This window comes from Chroicocephalus ridibundus, chromosome 3, assembly GCF_963924245.1.
Source record: "Chroicocephalus ridibundus chromosome 3, bChrRid1.1, whole genome shotgun sequence".
Taxonomy (NCBI): Eukaryota; Metazoa; Chordata; class Aves; order Charadriiformes; family Laridae; genus Chroicocephalus; species Chroicocephalus ridibundus.
Window position 1 is genome coordinate 56,322,347 of NC_086286.1, and position 16,564 is coordinate 56,338,910.

The 16,564-nt window shown below is 35.3% G+C and overlaps 1 protein-coding gene across 6 annotated transcripts in view; it reads right to left on the bottom strand.

Annotated features, from left to right (window-relative positions):
• Nucleotides 1–16,564, bottom strand: part of SHPRH (SNF2 histone linker PHD RING helicase) — a 67,350-nt gene that overhangs the window by 15,944 nt on the left and 34,842 nt on the right. For all 6 annotated transcript variants that reach the window (XR_010070322.1, XR_010070321.1, XR_010070323.1 and 3 more), the window contains exons 20-29: nt 16,473–16,535; nt 15,077–15,302; nt 11,911–12,054; nt 10,495–10,596; nt 9,633–9,704; nt 7,671–7,859; nt 4,217–4,309; nt 3,562–3,648; nt 2,917–3,095; nt 652–732 (exon numbers count right to left, since the gene is read on the bottom strand). Coding sequence is in view for 3 of the 6 variants with exons in the window: in XM_063329246.1 (XP_063185316.1) it covers nt 652–732; nt 2,917–3,095; nt 3,562–3,648; nt 4,217–4,309; nt 7,671–7,859; nt 9,633–9,704; nt 10,495–10,596; nt 11,911–12,054; nt 15,077–15,302; nt 16,473–16,535 (1,236 nt within the window). In the remaining 3 variants the exon portion in view is untranslated. The remainder of the gene's footprint in view (nt 1–651; nt 733–2,916; nt 3,096–3,561; nt 3,649–4,216; nt 4,310–7,670; nt 7,860–9,632; nt 9,705–10,494; nt 10,597–11,910; nt 12,055–15,076; nt 15,303–16,472; nt 16,536–16,564) is intronic.

Sequence of the window (16,564 nt, forward strand, 5' to 3'; positions counted from 1 at the left end):
ACCTCTTATACTTTTTGCATAGAAAAATGTAAATACCACTTTTGTTCCACTCCCAGTCTGTTATTGCTTATAAATTTTGAAAAGAAAAACTTTTTTCAAAAAAAAAAAAACCCAACACAGTGAAAACTGCTTTCTGTGTCTACACACCAGACTGACTTATGAGCTAGCGTCTGGAAAACTCTTGCATTGAGTGCAAAACCAACCAGTGTAACACAGAACTGACAGACTAGGTTTGTAGAATTTAAAAACAATGAAAGAATTAGAGCTTATAACATATGTGTTACTCCAGTGGCAGGTTTAGTGTTACTCAATTAACTGCAATGCTTTTATGCTAATGGCAATAGGTAAACTGAAGAGATAAATCATAACACATAATTTATTAATTAATTGGGCTTTTATGAAATAAAATATACAAAATGTAACCACAATACTCTCCAGAGAGCTAAAATACCTTAAGCCTCAAGTTACTGGAACCTGGTGAAAGTCTCAATTTTTCAACATTTAAAACTTTATTTGTCCATCAAAACAATTGGAAAAACAGTTGAAGTTTATATTTAAGATATGCATACCTAACTGTAATAGAAGTCTGGTTGAGAACGACCTTTTAATTTTCAGTGCAATAATGATGTTTTAGAAAAATTCAACACATACCTTCTATCTACAGTTTTCAGCATAGTCTGCATTCTCTCTTCTATTGTTGCTTTTATCAGGAATCTATGAACGATGGTAGATCTGATCGTGTTTAAAAAAGAAAACAAGACCAGAAGTGAGCAGAAGTTACGCTGTTACTGTCAAAGTTCAAGACGACATTTTTGTCTCATGCTAATTATTGTAATAATGCTGAAAAAAAGGCCTCAGTATTTTAAGAAAGAAGCCTTACAAGGTGATTAACAATTTCCACTGACATTTAAACATGCTTAGTGCCTCCCAGAGCGTACACTTCTACTTGGCTGGGTCACACACTAAATGAAGAAAAGCTGTATTAACTGAAATCCTAAAGCAGATGCTGGGCAAAGTTCTGCTTTCTGTGTCCCTACTATAAACAAACAGTCCTCGAGAGCCTAGCCTGTCCTTTAAAGAAATTACTTTGGCCTGCTGATTCTATACAATGTTTATACTGCATTGTCACAAGTCAGTCCAAGAGACAGAGCTCAGAGTGATGGATAATGAAAGCTCATTCCCAGAATTTTAACAACATTGTTTTTTCAAGGTGGCATAATACTATAATTAAAAAAAAAAAATAAAAATCAGTAATTGTAGTCAGTAAACATGAAACTGTAAGCACCAGTAAAACATAAAACCCAAAATGTCAATAAACATAAAACAAAATGAGAACTCCATTTATGAAATAAGATTTCAAAAACAAAAGCTGTAATAAAAAAAGAAATATCAGGCACAAGAAAGTGAAATTGAAAAGAGTCAGCTCCAAAGATAAAAATGAAAAATCACTCCAGGCTCCCCAGTATAAACAATTTTCAAGATATGAACCCTTGAAAGTGCTTGGATGACTTTCAGATCTTAAGCTGAAACTTTGGCAGGTAACATTACACAGAGGAATTCTGGGGGAATACTTTGTGATTCATAGGCAAAGGTCTACTCAAAGAAAGACGAGTAAATAAGAACTCAACTGAACTGCTAATAGTTGCACCAGTGAAACTAAACAGAGTATTCCCTTATGCTCACTGTACCTGAGCACAGCCCTTTTTTCAAATAAGCCTTGCTGAAGTCTTACTCTTAAGTAGTACAGCACACATTCTTGCTGGTTTTATTGCAAGGTTTTTACCAGACCTTTTATGCCAGCATCATGTAAAATTATAATGCAGGCTGTTGCAATCAATTTTTCTTATGCCCTCACAGTTAATTCAAAATCTTTACCATCATACCCAAATATCCACCTGTTCATAAACATTCTTTCACAGGCATGCTCATTCATGCCCTCTCGCTTTACCACCATTTCCAGAACACAAAGACCACTATTATTCTAGAATACCATTCCAGAATTAATGCCAACTATTTTTCTTCTTTGTGTACAGGGTTTTGGGTTTTTTTTGGTTTGTTTGTTTTTTGGTTTGGTTTTTTTTTTTTTTAAATAATTTTTTCAAGTGACATGAAACCTAAGGAAAAACATATACATCTTATCTGTTCAGGACAAACTTTCCAAAACCTTTAGGTGCTCGGTACTAACCATTAAAATCTACAACACTGGAAGAAACAAAAGATATGCAAATCCATTAATGTCTTCGAAAATATCTAGACAGGAGTGAGGGCAGAACTGTGACTTAAAAACAAAAAAAAAAAGTGTTCTAAAAAGTGTGTACTATAAATTTCTTTTGGGGGAGGAGGGAAGAAAATAAAACGAACCACAAACCCAAAAACTCCTCCAAAACTCCCCAACAACTTACGCAGCTCCACATCCACAGCTGGGAATGACCAACTAGGAGGAGTCTCTCAAGGAAACTAGGAAGGGCCATGCCTAAACTTAGCCACATATGACACAAATGGTGAGTTGCTCAGACCTGCAAAGCTAAGACATTTCTGGACATGCTTGCAAGCAGAATTTTGAAGTTAAAAACGAAGGCATCAACAGCACACATAAAATACAGAGCAGCTCAAGAAGGTTTTTCAGGATTTTGGACTCAAGTGCTTACACTTTTCCTAAATGCAGTTTGCTTCTGCATCTTACCCCTACAGAACAAGAGAACTGCCTAAAATACACATTGTGTATTTTCAGCAAACTTTTTTTTTTTTTAGTTTTAATCTTTCTGACCCTTACATGTTCATCTTCAAAAATAGAATTTCCATGAATACACTCATCTCCAAAACTGAGAAGTTTGGTGAACTAGATTTATTCTGATTACAGTATGCAGTTCTATTCTGGACCACATCTAAACCACTCAACGCAAGTTTAACTCTTACTTTGTTTGGCCAATACGATGTACTCTGCCAATAGCCTGTAGCTCATGTGCAGGATTCAGAATAGGTTCCACAAGCAGAACGTGAGTCGCTTCGATGATGTTTAGTCCATTGGAACCAGTGTGAAGAGGAAGCAGCAAAATATTGATGTTGGGATCGTATTTAAATGCAGAGAGATTTTCCTAAAAGGGAAACATCACAGCAGTGTGACAAAAGTTCCTCAATAAAGAGCATGGGGGACATATCTATATTTTAAAGAAGTTATAGCAACTACTACAGGCCCCAGAGTGACAACCTTGCAGCCTGACTCATCCAAGACCTATCAGCCTAAAACAGCTACTCGACAGATATCAGGAAGGCAAGAACTTCTTACAACGCTGATCAGCATGTCTCATCCTTAACATCCATGCCAACGCTTCTTTCTCAAAAGTGAATGTACCATTTATCTCCAAAGGCTTTAAGTTGTCGCTCTTTGTGATTATGATTTTTAGAATTAATTTAGAGTTAGAGATCAAGGCTTCTGCCAAACAAATTTGCTGCTCTTTCAATTTCTCAAGTGAAGCAAAGAAGTAAAAGGACCAAATTAACTTCTATGAACTGTAATTTGCCCCACTCAAAATAATTTTAAGAAAAATACCCTTTATGTACCTGAAATTTACTAATTCCATTGATCTGAGAAAAAATCATGTTGTTGTCATACAAAGCTTTTGAAATTATGTCCAACACATCTTGCCACTGTAAAAAAGAAACAAAACAAAACCACACGAGACAATAAAAGTAACTCAACATCCCAAACAGCAATGCCAACTAAAATATACTAATTAACTTCCCTAAGAAAGAGTAGATAAAAAGGCCTTTCAAAATACTAGTGTTTGCAATTTAAAAAAACAGGAAAAAGAAAAAGAAAGAAGTATTTGTGTGCCAGGAACCTAATCTTTCATAAAACTAAATAAGAAACATTATTAAAAAGATCAGCTTGAATAAAAGAAATTGGTAGCTATCACAAAACCAATTTTACAATGTATCAAAACTACCTGGACATTCCATTTAAAAATACTTAGAATTAATGCTCCCATATAAATCTAAGTGTTTGCCCTTTAAAGAAACAAGCTTTTACATCTGTTGACTACAGCCATTGTTCATGTCCCAGTTACACGAATTGCCCTACAAATTCTCAAAACAATCAAGTGGCTGTACAGAGTGAGTCAACATTTTGGTAGCTAAACTAAATTCCTGAAACTAGCATGACTGCTTTAAACTCGCACACGTACACAAAGAAAAGACAGAAAATAGTGATTAATACCGTTGAGAAAACTAAGGACTTAGCCCCTGGATCTTTAAATTGAATTCTCTTCAGTGTTCGGACCACAGCTTCCACTTTGGTGGAGTGACTTCCCTTTGAAAAATCAAAGAACGGTATTAGTAAGATAGGATATTAAACAACTCCTTCTGTACTCGTTTTATTAAATAATGTTCTATTAGGACTTCTACGTATCTTACACAAATTAAAAATTAGCAACCTGAAGGAAGGGCAGGTTAGGTAGCACTGAACTGCTCTTACACCTCCCGTATAATGCACTGCCACGGGACGAGCCATGTGCTACAGCGTGGGCAGCGCGTGTCAGAATGAAGTGCTACACAGATACACCAACCTAGTTCTGCATGAGGCAGAATGGGCAGCCCAAGCAATGCAGTTGCACCAAACACGCCAGTTCGGCCTCCTGAAGTTTAACTTAGTGGCACGATCTTTAAAGAAATCTTCCAAATACACATTTAAGTTTCCCTCCCTTCAATATCCTGAAAACTGGCAATGGAAAACCTACCTGAACGCTATTTCTGTTGCTTTTCTTTCTCACTCTGAAAACACCACTTACACTCAGTACTATGAAGCTTGTTAATTATATTTAAAATAATAAGAAATCAGTAAATATAATAAAATTAATTCTCAAAGGATTGTGTGCTGCAATGAAAACTTCTTCATATTCTGCATTCAGAAATATTTCAGTGCATAATGAATCCAATACTACATTCTACTTCTTGTCCACTTTGATTTCTGTACTCCTTCCTTTCCCCTGAAGTCAGGAAGGGGATTCCAAGAAACAGCTCTTTAGTATCTCCCTCTATTTCCTTTAGCGTGTACTTCATATTACAGCAATTTTACCTAATGTGTTTTTTTAAGAAGCCCTTATTTAGTTTCCTTGCTAGTTCTTACATGCATAGTAATTTCAAGCTGCACTAGATTCAGATGGACAAATATTGTTTTATTTCTGTCTGCACCTGTCTCTGAATTAACTATGTTGGCTTGCTACAATGACAGATCAAATTTACTGAAGTTATGCTGCTTGCGGAATTGGCGGAGAAGGATGTCAGCAAGTCTAAGCACAAGTTGGGAACCAATGCTGGGCTGCTTGATCATTCAGATGTAATGCAGCTAAATGAATGCTCCAGAAATACATGTAGAAGATTTCCAGCAGACCAGAGAGGCTGCAATACGCAGTACCATTTTATTTCCCATGGTCTTCCATAGTGATTCCAACTCTGTATCATAGACATAGAAGTAAGCCAGCTTTTTTCACGACATCTCTGTTGTACCTGTACACTGTTTCCAAAAGTCAGACAGACAATTAAAAATGCTTATGTCAGTAGGTGTTGAGATCTGCAAGGACGAATGACACATTTGCAGCCCAAAGGCAGCTGCCTGCCAATCATAACCACCTTCAGTTAGGACATACGAGACTAACTTTTGGTATTTCCTATACATGCCAGGGTCATTTATGTGCTTTTCAATGATGACAGCTCTTGCTAATCTGCTGTTTTCCTCAGAGACTTTTTTTTGGACCTTACCATAGGTCCCATTTTTCCCTGCCAAAAGAGATAGTAGCTTTAGCCACTGTTGTTGATCTTTCCACCCTTCAGACTTCCTGTGACTCAGGTGTTACTAATGTGACTTGGTACGGTATCAGAGAAACTATGGCATAGAAAGGAACAGGACAACATTCAAAGTGGTTACAATCTTTTTGCTTTAGTTTTTAAACAAGATAACTAAGTGTGCAAAGTTCTCTATCCCTCCACTTACATTTTATTAGATAAATTGTATTAGACTTGTCATTGAACTAACAATTGACTAAAGCTTTGGTTCACAGCACACAAAAAAAATATTAAATTTTGTTCTCAATATTTATGGAGAGATGAAACTGATAGAAGTACCCTTGCTATTATGAGTTCTTGGTTTTCAGTCTGTCTTAAACAAAAAATATTACCCTACTTATTACCCATACACCTTGAGTTTGTCATTTTGTTGACTATCCAGATGAGTATTTATAAACAAATTAGCTAGTTCTAATTAAGTATGGAGCAGCACGCATTAGAATCAAAACTACTCTCTAACAAACAAATTCTGTCTCAGATGACAGGCTGGCAATACCCACTGCAATACTGACCAGACACTGGAAGCTTTTACAGAACCAAAACATGTGGGGATGCCAATAATCTCTCTCTCTCAATGCAAAATGCTCCCATTTACAGTAGTCCTTTTTCCATCTAAGGCATTAACTTAAGATGGCTAGTGCTGGTACAATAAAGAGCAAGATGTATGACACAACAGAAGAAAAAAGGGAAACAAAAAAAAAAAAAAGGAGAGAGGTACTGAATACTGAAAGATATCAGAGGGACTGAAAAAGTTCAGATGAAAATATGAAAGCTGATTAATCACACAATTTTCATATAGATACTGCAAGATATTGATCATAACCTCAGCATTCTATAGAAACCATAGTAAGTTAGTTATCCTTTGTTAACTGTCCTCAAAGGAACATGAGGTAGAATTTTTTTACCAATGCTGCTTGTTTTGATAGTACATACAATGAAGCTACAGTATATGTTGTTAGTTTTTCATGAAATAAGAACAGCCTGGCTCAAGATGACATGTGAATTCACACAGAATTCATATTTTTGCTTTGCCTGAAGTTTTTGATGCAGAAATACTTCAAACACTACAAACCTTTACACAGGACAGTAGATGACCTGTTCCTTCTGTGTTTTATTTATGAAATTTAGTTATTTATTTTATTTTTTAATGTAATTTATGAAAACTATTTGAAATTTATTAGAAACAGGGTGATATCTCCAAATCCTGAGGAAATAATCTGTTAAAAAATACGTGTGAAGTGAGGTCCTAATAACTAGCACTTTAAAAATATAGCTTATTTACTCCCCCTGGTGCCACATGCTGTCAACTACTTCAAATCTAATGATTTGAGTTAGGAAGCATCTACTCATAAAAAGGAATTCCAGTTGTCCAGGGAGGCTGACCGAAGTAGTGTGAACATAGTAGCATTGACTTCAGTAGAGGCCAGCAACACCTGGGTACACCCACAAGGTTCAAGGAGCCTTGCACAGATACCATGGAACTCTTTGTCGGCACATTTTGTTATTACTTTTAACTATACTAACCAGATTAATAGTATGATTAGTACAAAGAACAAAAAAAAACAACTTTTACTTGACAGGAAAACGTGTATCCTTCCTTGGGGAAGGATGGAAAAGCATTGATTTCGCTGTAAGAGGCGCCTATATACATCATGTCCAATTCAAAAGAAAAAGAACTGTATCTGTTATAAACGAAACCGATTGTAAAAGTGAACCTACATATAAAACTATATGGTAGATTTGTCTGCCTAAATCCAGTACGCAACAAGGCACAACAGATACTCACTGTTGAAAGTTTTGGCCAGCAAAAATCACATAAAACAATGTACCTTTACAGGAATATCATCCTCCTGATTCGCAGTTTCTGCAGTGAAGACATACGATATTTCTTTATGAGATGTTGTCTGTCTGCAAATGGCACATTTAATGGAGCTCCGGCGGGTGCCAACACTGTACTGTTCTATGATGATAGCTATACACTCGTTACAAAAACAATGTCCACATGTCAGCACCGCCCACTACACAGAGAATTAAGAAAAAAACAACACAACACAGTATCAGTTTCAGATCAATGCAAATGTAAACCAGTGTATTAATACATGATTACATAATAAATTATGTTTTCATAGAAACATGTCTTTATTTTCATGAAACTCATTAGATTAAAATTGAAGATTTTAGAATTTTCAGCACTCCAGCTGCTAAAAAGCATGGATTTCAAAGTTTTCCAGCATAGAAAGATTCACAGTCCATAGAAGTTCTCTACAGTTATTGTTAATTTTTTGCATTTTCCCAGTTTTAAACTTGAAGTAAGACATTACAGTGTTTCATCTCTATAAATAATGATTCCTAATGCATACGTTAAGTACACCAATTAAGTATTTACAACATTCAAAAAAAAATTACACAAATGTTTGTACTAGCCTTCTGTAAAAGTCTTTATCTATATATTCATACAAGATCATACCTCAAACCGGGGCATTTAAAAGAGTCCTAAAGGAAGCGCTTTGACTTTTACATATTATTAAGTCCTAGACAACATCTCTGGATTTAAGAAGAAAAAACAAGATTTTGAACAGAGAGTCTTAATCTTTTTTTGACAGAATACATTAGAAACAGAAGATGGCATTGCAGAAACTGTCTTTCCTTTGAGGACCTGGAACATCTACGTGTCAGCTGTGACTTTCCTTAACAGAGAAGTAATTTGTAAACCACTGTTTTTGCACATAGAAAAGAGTCTTACTCAGTACTAGTTTGTCCTATAGGCCATTCTAAAAGGGGAAAAAAAACCCAAACAAACCCAGTTTTCATGGGTCCAAGTAGCAGAGGAAATTGACTAAATGACCGATGATCAAGTGAAAGATCTTTTAGGCTTTGTAAGGTTCTTTCAATCATGCAGAAACAGGATGCAAAGCATTTTAATAGTTACTTGCAACATGACGGCTATTTTCTTTGCCGTGAGCGCGTCCAGCTCAGAGATGAAGCATTAGTTAACAGGGGAAACAACTGTTGTCTATAAAAACCTGTATCCCCCTTAGAAGAATGGGATAGAGGGGATTTTGGAAACGCAGCAGGACACTGATTCATGCTTACACATGTCTATAAAGCTAACACACCTTAAAATAGCTACCCTAAAAAAAAAGAGCCAATTTAGTTTGACTATACAGGAGTCCTTTCATGTTTATACCTAATGCATGGCTAGTAAAGTATAAACTATGGCTTTGTACTTTATCATATATATCAATTTTGATTAAATCTCACTTAAACTTCAACTCCTGCAGTTCAGGACTTAAGTGGTGGGAAAAGAAATCCAGATTGTCAACCTTCATTCTATTGGGTTTTACTACTGTTTAAGTAGCTAACATCCATTTTTTAAAGACTAGAAGAAAAGAATACTATCAAATAAGATTACACTAAAACACAACAGTATACTACAGAAGCTTATCTACTTCTTTGTTCTATTGGTTTAAAAATGTCAAAGAAATTTTTCTGACAAAAGTATTAAAGCAAAACTTCTGACTTATAAAACAATCAGCAACACACATTCTTGGAACACTTCTGTCAAAACACTTGAGCATTGATGTCAACAGCTAAAGGCAGTAGAGGTGCTTGCATCTGAGCAAGACGTTATTTCAGGGGAGAGGCTGGTTGGTATGTTATAGGAAAGGGCTTATTTCTCTTGTTTTGAGATAATGTTCATTTAAAATCAGATGTCAAAAGTTTTAAACATAACTGAGTAAGACCTAGATAAAGACATTCTAGAACCAAAACCTGCTGACTAAATATCTTACCTGTTTTCCCAGTTGACGTGCACAGATTGGACATGGTTCTGGGTTAACTCCCCCAGTCGTTTTATCCTGAGACTAAAAAAAAAAAAGAAAACTTTGTGTTTCAACAAATAAAAAGTTATTCTCTATTTAAAAAAAATGAATAACCAAGTCCTTAAAAAAGTGTTTTAATTCATGAATAAGTAAGTCTATCTTGAGGAGTTTAAAAAATTTCTGTCATTTACAGTAAGTAGGAGGAGCCCTGTTCATACTGCAGCCCTTCAGACAGCATCTGCATCTCTACTACAGCTTTGAAAAATCCTAGTAAAATACAAGCTTCATATAAGAAGCTCCTCATATTTTCTATCAGCTTTATGTTGTTGTAAACCCACTTAAATATAATTAATCATGCTTAACTATATTTACTTAAGCATAATTGGACTTACTTGAATATTATGATTAAAATAGTGTAACATACATGGGGTTTGTCTGTTGATGATCCCCACCTCCCCCCGCCCCAGACCTGCTTGTCATTCTGTTTAAGAAGGTAAGCTCTTTGTAAAATAGCAAGGGTATGTGGAGAGGTACATAATTCTACAAGGCTTCTACTAAACATAACCTAGCTAGTTCTAATGAAAGTTTTAACCATCTAAAACTAGTTTGTAGTTTTATACCTGTGTAATTAAGCAAATAGACAAAATATATAATGTAATAAATAACTTTATGACTATGCAGTAATACAAAGAACACCACACATGTTTTGAATCTTCACAGAAAAAATATTTTCTTTAAAATATAAATTTTAGGTAACAATAATGGTATGTTTCTTCTACTAGGTAAATAGAATACATCACTTTGTTAAAGACCAAGGCACAGTAAACCTTACTTTCTCCAGATTAGTGAGATACAGAAGTTGTCCTAATTTCTTTTGAAGCTGTGATTTGGCAACTGCCTTGTCATTCAGAAGTTTCACTCGATTTTGCTCTACCTATGGAAACAGTATTAAACACATATTAAAAAAAAAAAGAAAAAATAGTTAAATTTTACAATAAGGCTCAAGTTCATTTTTTGGCAAAATTCAACTGAATAATTTACTGGGGACAGATAGAAGAACAGCTCATTCTGTAAATTTAAGATGCGCTGCTCCCCAAGTAAAAATGATTATCTATTCCTTTCCTGTACCCAGTATGAACGCAGTACTGTGAATAGGCTGAGACTCAGGAGGTATACAAACTTGTTCTTTGTTGTTTTATTTGCATCATTAGTTCTTTCCAGAGACAAAACCAATTTAAAATAAATTAATTTTTTAAAAAATTCTTTGAAATTTCATTCGATTTATCACTTATCTTCTTACAGCCAAATAGATCCTAGACTCTACTGCTAGTTCCAAAAACAATGTGTAAGAAAAAAATTATTTTCTTTATAATTCTTAGAAGACTTTTCATTTTACCTATACAAAGATAGAAACGTCAAGCTGACTCCTTTTTAGATTAGTTACAGTTGGTAGCAGTGTAGTTATTAATACTGCAGAAGAGGCAAGCACTCCAAGGATGAAGGGCAAAGTAATGGGTGTGTCTTTTACTGTTGCAAATACATACATCTGTCTTACACTTTGTTAAACATTTGTTAAGCAAAGCGCTCCATTTTAAAAATTGCTTTAATACACAAATAAGATATCCATTTCCCTACAGAAAGAAAAGAAGCACTTTTATGTAACACTGAATCTCACTGAAAAAAGCACAAAATGTTTCTATTGAAAACATATTTCTATAGGTGAAAAAAAAATTAAGATGTTAAATCAGTCCAGCATTTCTTCTACGTTCATGAACTGAAAGTGTCTCAGGCGTAGCTCAGAAATTCCAAGATACTGAAAAAAGATTTGTCTCTTAGGTTTTCACTGCTGTTTTTTAGGTCCTTGTGGGAAGTAGCAATATGGGAGAGAAATCAGGTCAACTTAATTTTTCCACCAGCTTGGAAAACTAGGCAATTGCAGAGAAAGGTCCCAGAGCCATTCACCTGCTGCTGGAAGGGCAGCAGTCTGTTGGAAACATGCCACTCACAGTCAGAAGGCTGACAAAAATCTATCAAAATAAGAGTTACAAGCTCAAAAAGGCCCATACACTGAATGTATAAATACGTTACAACTTTTTTCTCCACAAAGGCTTTCTGAAATGGAAACAGAGGCATATTATAGACCTTATAGACACAGATCTAGACACAGATTTTATTTTGTAGGAGGTGGGTTCTTTCAGGAAAAAAAAAAAAAAAAAATCAAACATTTCTTTCCTCACAAGTACTTTACCTCATGTGGTTCTATGATGTGGAGAACTGGTGGATTTGGTTTTGGCTCATCAGGATGGCGCACCCTCAGCCGTTCTGTAGCCATTGCCAGTTCATCAATAGCAGACACGTGATCCCTCAGTACCATCCAATATTCATGAAGTAACTGTAAGAAAAGCCTAAAAAATTAGTAGCAGAACTGAGCTGAGTTCCCTTTATATGACTCTGCCATACAATATATTATGTGAAAATCTTTTTGGAGTAAGGGATAATATTTCTTCACAGTAATTCAGCCACAAGAAGTTACGAAGGACAACAAACAGTATAGAGATCATCTTGCCTGCTTTCTTTTCCAGTCTCTCTTTATGAGCAACCATAAATAGCTGTCTCTCATTTCTTCTACAACTATTGCTGTTACAATAAATAATGCAACTAAAAGTTCAGAAACAAAATGCCTTGCAAGACTAAGCAAAGGCTGAATAAATTAAGGAAAAATGATTAATCAGTTTTAAACAGCTAGCTATTTTAGTACTAAGACTGCTTGTTAAAGATGAAGCATATTTTAAAGAATTGTTAACAGTTTGAGTAGTCTTGATAAACGCACAGATGAGCACAAGGTGACAATAACACCAGATTCAGTTCTCCCAAGAAAAAGTAAATTCTGGCTTTCTACAAAAGAAATAATGTATACTATATACATATATATACACACTGGAAGTATACATACTGGAGGTATGCTATACATATAAACTGACAGTACAGTAAAATATTTCTTCCAAAGCTTTCCACTATTTACACATTTTATAAAAAAAAAAATATCTTCAGGGACCTTACAAAATTCTAAGACCTTCTGCAAATGCCTAAAACTACTATTTGTTGATTTCTGATTTTTCAATTGTAAAGATATTTCTAAACATTCAGTTCCTGAGGAATGTGCTGGTTGGTTGTTTGGAGTTTTTCTTTTAGCTCAAGAAAGACTACTGAAGCATTTGTTTTGAGCTATGCCTAGATTACAAACATAAAGTTACTGTGTATTAAACCTGGCACACAGGGCGAAGACAGAGAATGGATGAAAGCAGCTTACTCCCTCAAAACTAAAGAAACTAAACTAAAACTAGGGAGAAACTAAGCTAAAATTACTTTTTCTTAAAAAACAAAAAGGCATGAATAAGGCAAATTAGTAAGGCTCTTGGTTGCCAGTCTGAAAGATAATTCAAGTAACATCAGCAGTAACTAAAGTTTCCTTTTTGTGATATTAATAATTGCACTGCCACCTGATGCTTTCTCAGAAATCCTAGGACTGCCTTGAAGCAGGCACATCATACAATTTCTTCACTAAACTTGCACAAAAGTTCTTCAGTTAGTATCTCTAGTGGAAAAGCCTGGCTGTTACTTTTCCTATCTCCTCCAAGTCAGAGTTTGTGCACATTAAGCATTTGATTGAATTGCACAAAGCTTCCTCTATTTGAAAAACACTATTAAAAAAAGTCTGTGTGACTAAAACAAACAACAACAAAAAATCTTCTCACTATTGTTTTCAGAGAATTTATCATTTCATTAAGGTTAACCACAAATTGTGCTTCCTTTTATGTTAATAAATATGGTAGTTTGAGGTGGGGTGTAAAAGGCCAGTTTCTGGTCATTAATACAAGCTTGTTTTACATTTAAGGGTTATTTTACAGACCATCATCCCTGTAGCTCAATGTAGATTAGAGTAGTATGGACAACTGAATCAGTATTTCCATATCACAACAGATGGAATCATGATGGCACTGTTTTCATTCTCGTTGCCATATTAGTCCCACCTTTTGTTTCTTAAAGTAAAAGAACATGAAAAGACTGCGTTCCCTTCTTGCAGCAGAAAATCCCCAACACATAGCAATGCCTTGGTAACAGGTTACCTTATGTCCTCCTCTTCTTGTGAACTGCTACAAGCCGAGGACATAAAATAATGAAGCATGAGAAGAGCTAGGGTCATTATTCTCCAGTCAGCATTTTGGTACCATAAGAGAGCGATCTGACTCTGTGAGAGCAGCACAAATGTATTAGGTGTTTAATAACTTCAACTATCAGATAACTAAATGCTGGCTGAGATGTCATTTTGTTTAAAAAGGTTTTGCACTGTGCTACACTGTAACCTTTTTTTTTTTAAAATTTTTTTTTTTTTTTAAAGCAGCTCCAGATTAAGTCTTACTCCTAAGCAGCGCTACCAATTTAAGGAAAGTAGGTGATCAGTAACCAAGTTTGCTGAAAACCAGAGCCAGACTGAATTCCATTAGTTAATCTAAGATACATAAAGTAAATTACTTTCTAGAGTATGTTCTCTTCTTCTGTGGACTAAATCTAATAACAAATGTTTAAATTCTTGGATACTTCTGCAAGAAGCATCTTTGCTTTTTCAAAACCTCCTAGTAAAAAGCAAAAGGAGCAGGAATTTGCTCTGATGTCAGACCACATTAAAAAAAAAAAAAAGTGTACAAAAGCACCAGTAAACCTGAAACTAGCGTACCGAGTGTGTTCTACTGAAGCTGAAGTCTGTGTTAATTTAAAATGAGAAGGAGAAGCATTCAAGAGAAAACACTTCTGATTACACCTAAGCTATAAGACAGGATGAGACCCTTGTATGCAACAGCTCTTCTCCCTTCTCCATCACTGGTATGTATTCACTGCAAGGAAGCACAGGCACACAAGGATGCACGAAGAAAGCTACAGGATACTACTGTAGTTCTCTCTGATCCAAACAACAGGAGACTAATTATTTCAAGTTACATCGTGTAGTAAACAAGATGCAGGAAAAAGTAATAGTGAAGGGACATCTGTAGCTAGCACAAGACTGAAGGTAAACTGAATTACAGAATGGAGCAACATTTGATTTGCTAAGTTTTGCTACATTCTAATTTAACTAAAAAGGTGAACACATTTAATTATATCTGTATACTGCCTTAACAGATGCAATTACATTGCTTACTAATTTGTTTAATAGCCAGTGTAGCTTTTAGAAACTTTTAAATGATATATAAGCCATTTAAAAATCAAATCCTGTAATAAGAACTGTGAAAAAGCTTTATGTAGGCAAACCTTAATTGCAGGAATACAACTTAGATTTGTTCATGTTCAGCCTAATTTTTTTTTTAATATTACATTAAATGGACTACACAACTCCTTTGTCACCGTCTCATTTACTGTACCTTATATTCCTTTTTCCATGCTTCAAAGAGTTCCAGAAATATGCTGCCTTCTTCAGTTAGTTTAACATCCATTCGGTGAGCTTTGGCAAAGGAGAGAATAGCTTTCAAGGCACGTTCAGTTTCACTGGTTGCCCACAGTCCTCTGCTCGTGGTGGGCAAACGGTCGTCAACGAGCCCCTCTTCATCTTCTATCATCTCCTCAAATATTGCCATTTGGCCTTTAACACTTAAAAACAAACCCAACACAACTCTTACCACTGATTTTATACTTCCACATCCATTTCTACTTATTCATCATGTATTTCAGCCTTCTAATATTTGATTAAAGGACAAAGCAAACCAAACAAATACAAACAGCTGTTTTATTACTTGATATCCCAAAAGCTTGCTTTGAGCACAGTGGCCTCAGTACCAGCAAGGAAATCACTGTACAGGCCATGTTGTCAGCTCAAAATCAATAGTTTTTGTAAAGGCTTATGCATCTTAATTATCTTTCAGTAGTTATTAATGACTAATGTCACATTCTTCAAAAAAAATTGCAATTCTGACTTCTTAAATCAGCAAGAGTTGCAGTTAAGCTCAGGTGCAAAATCTGCTGTGTACTGCACCATTTAAGAACACTACAGTTTTCCAGTTCCTTCCTTGGCAAACAACGCTAATTCAGAAGCGCGCTCCGTTTCCTAAAGATTCCAATCATTAGGTAACAGAGCTCCCACTGATAACGACTGTTCAAAGTGTTTGTTCAAATTGAGTGTTCAATTCAGTGACCTCAAGATTTTTTAATCCAATTTTGATATTGTGAGGGATAGGAGAGGTAAAAGTCAAAGAGAAAGCATGCAGAGGGCTGTAATCTATGCATCTCAGTACTGTAACGATGTATACTTCTCTCGCACCACATGCTGGTGCAACCCTTCCTCCAGCTCACAGCTGCACTCGTGTCTGCAATCTCCTCTCTCATTGTGGCTTTCGTCAAATTTGGTTACTTTATGAATTACACAGAATTAAAAAAAATTAATCAGTGAACGAGTATGGTATTATACCATTTGCAACTGGACTGCAAATAGATGTTTGCACAAACAGGAATATGCATTTAATTAGCAGACTGGTACTTATAGACTCAGTTTCTGAACACCTCAACACTTCATTTCAAATGTATGGTCATATTACAGCAGCTTGAGAAAAAGTAGCATGTATTTGTACCTCGCACACAACTTTTTCAAATGGAATTTACATAGAAAATTAAACTTGACTAATAAAGTTGCTATCGAAGCCTCTAACAAGAAGTTGCTGTAATTTGTTCACACAGTTATTTCAGAAAATTTAAAGTAGAAAATATAAAACAACCAAAGTTTCACTTTTTTTTAATAGCGAGAAGTTTATAAAGCTATGAACTTACGTCTGAGAAAAGAGCTTCGACTCGTATTCTGTGAACAACTCATCAGCCTTACAAAAGACACAGCTGCAATACAGAAAATTGAAAACAGCAGC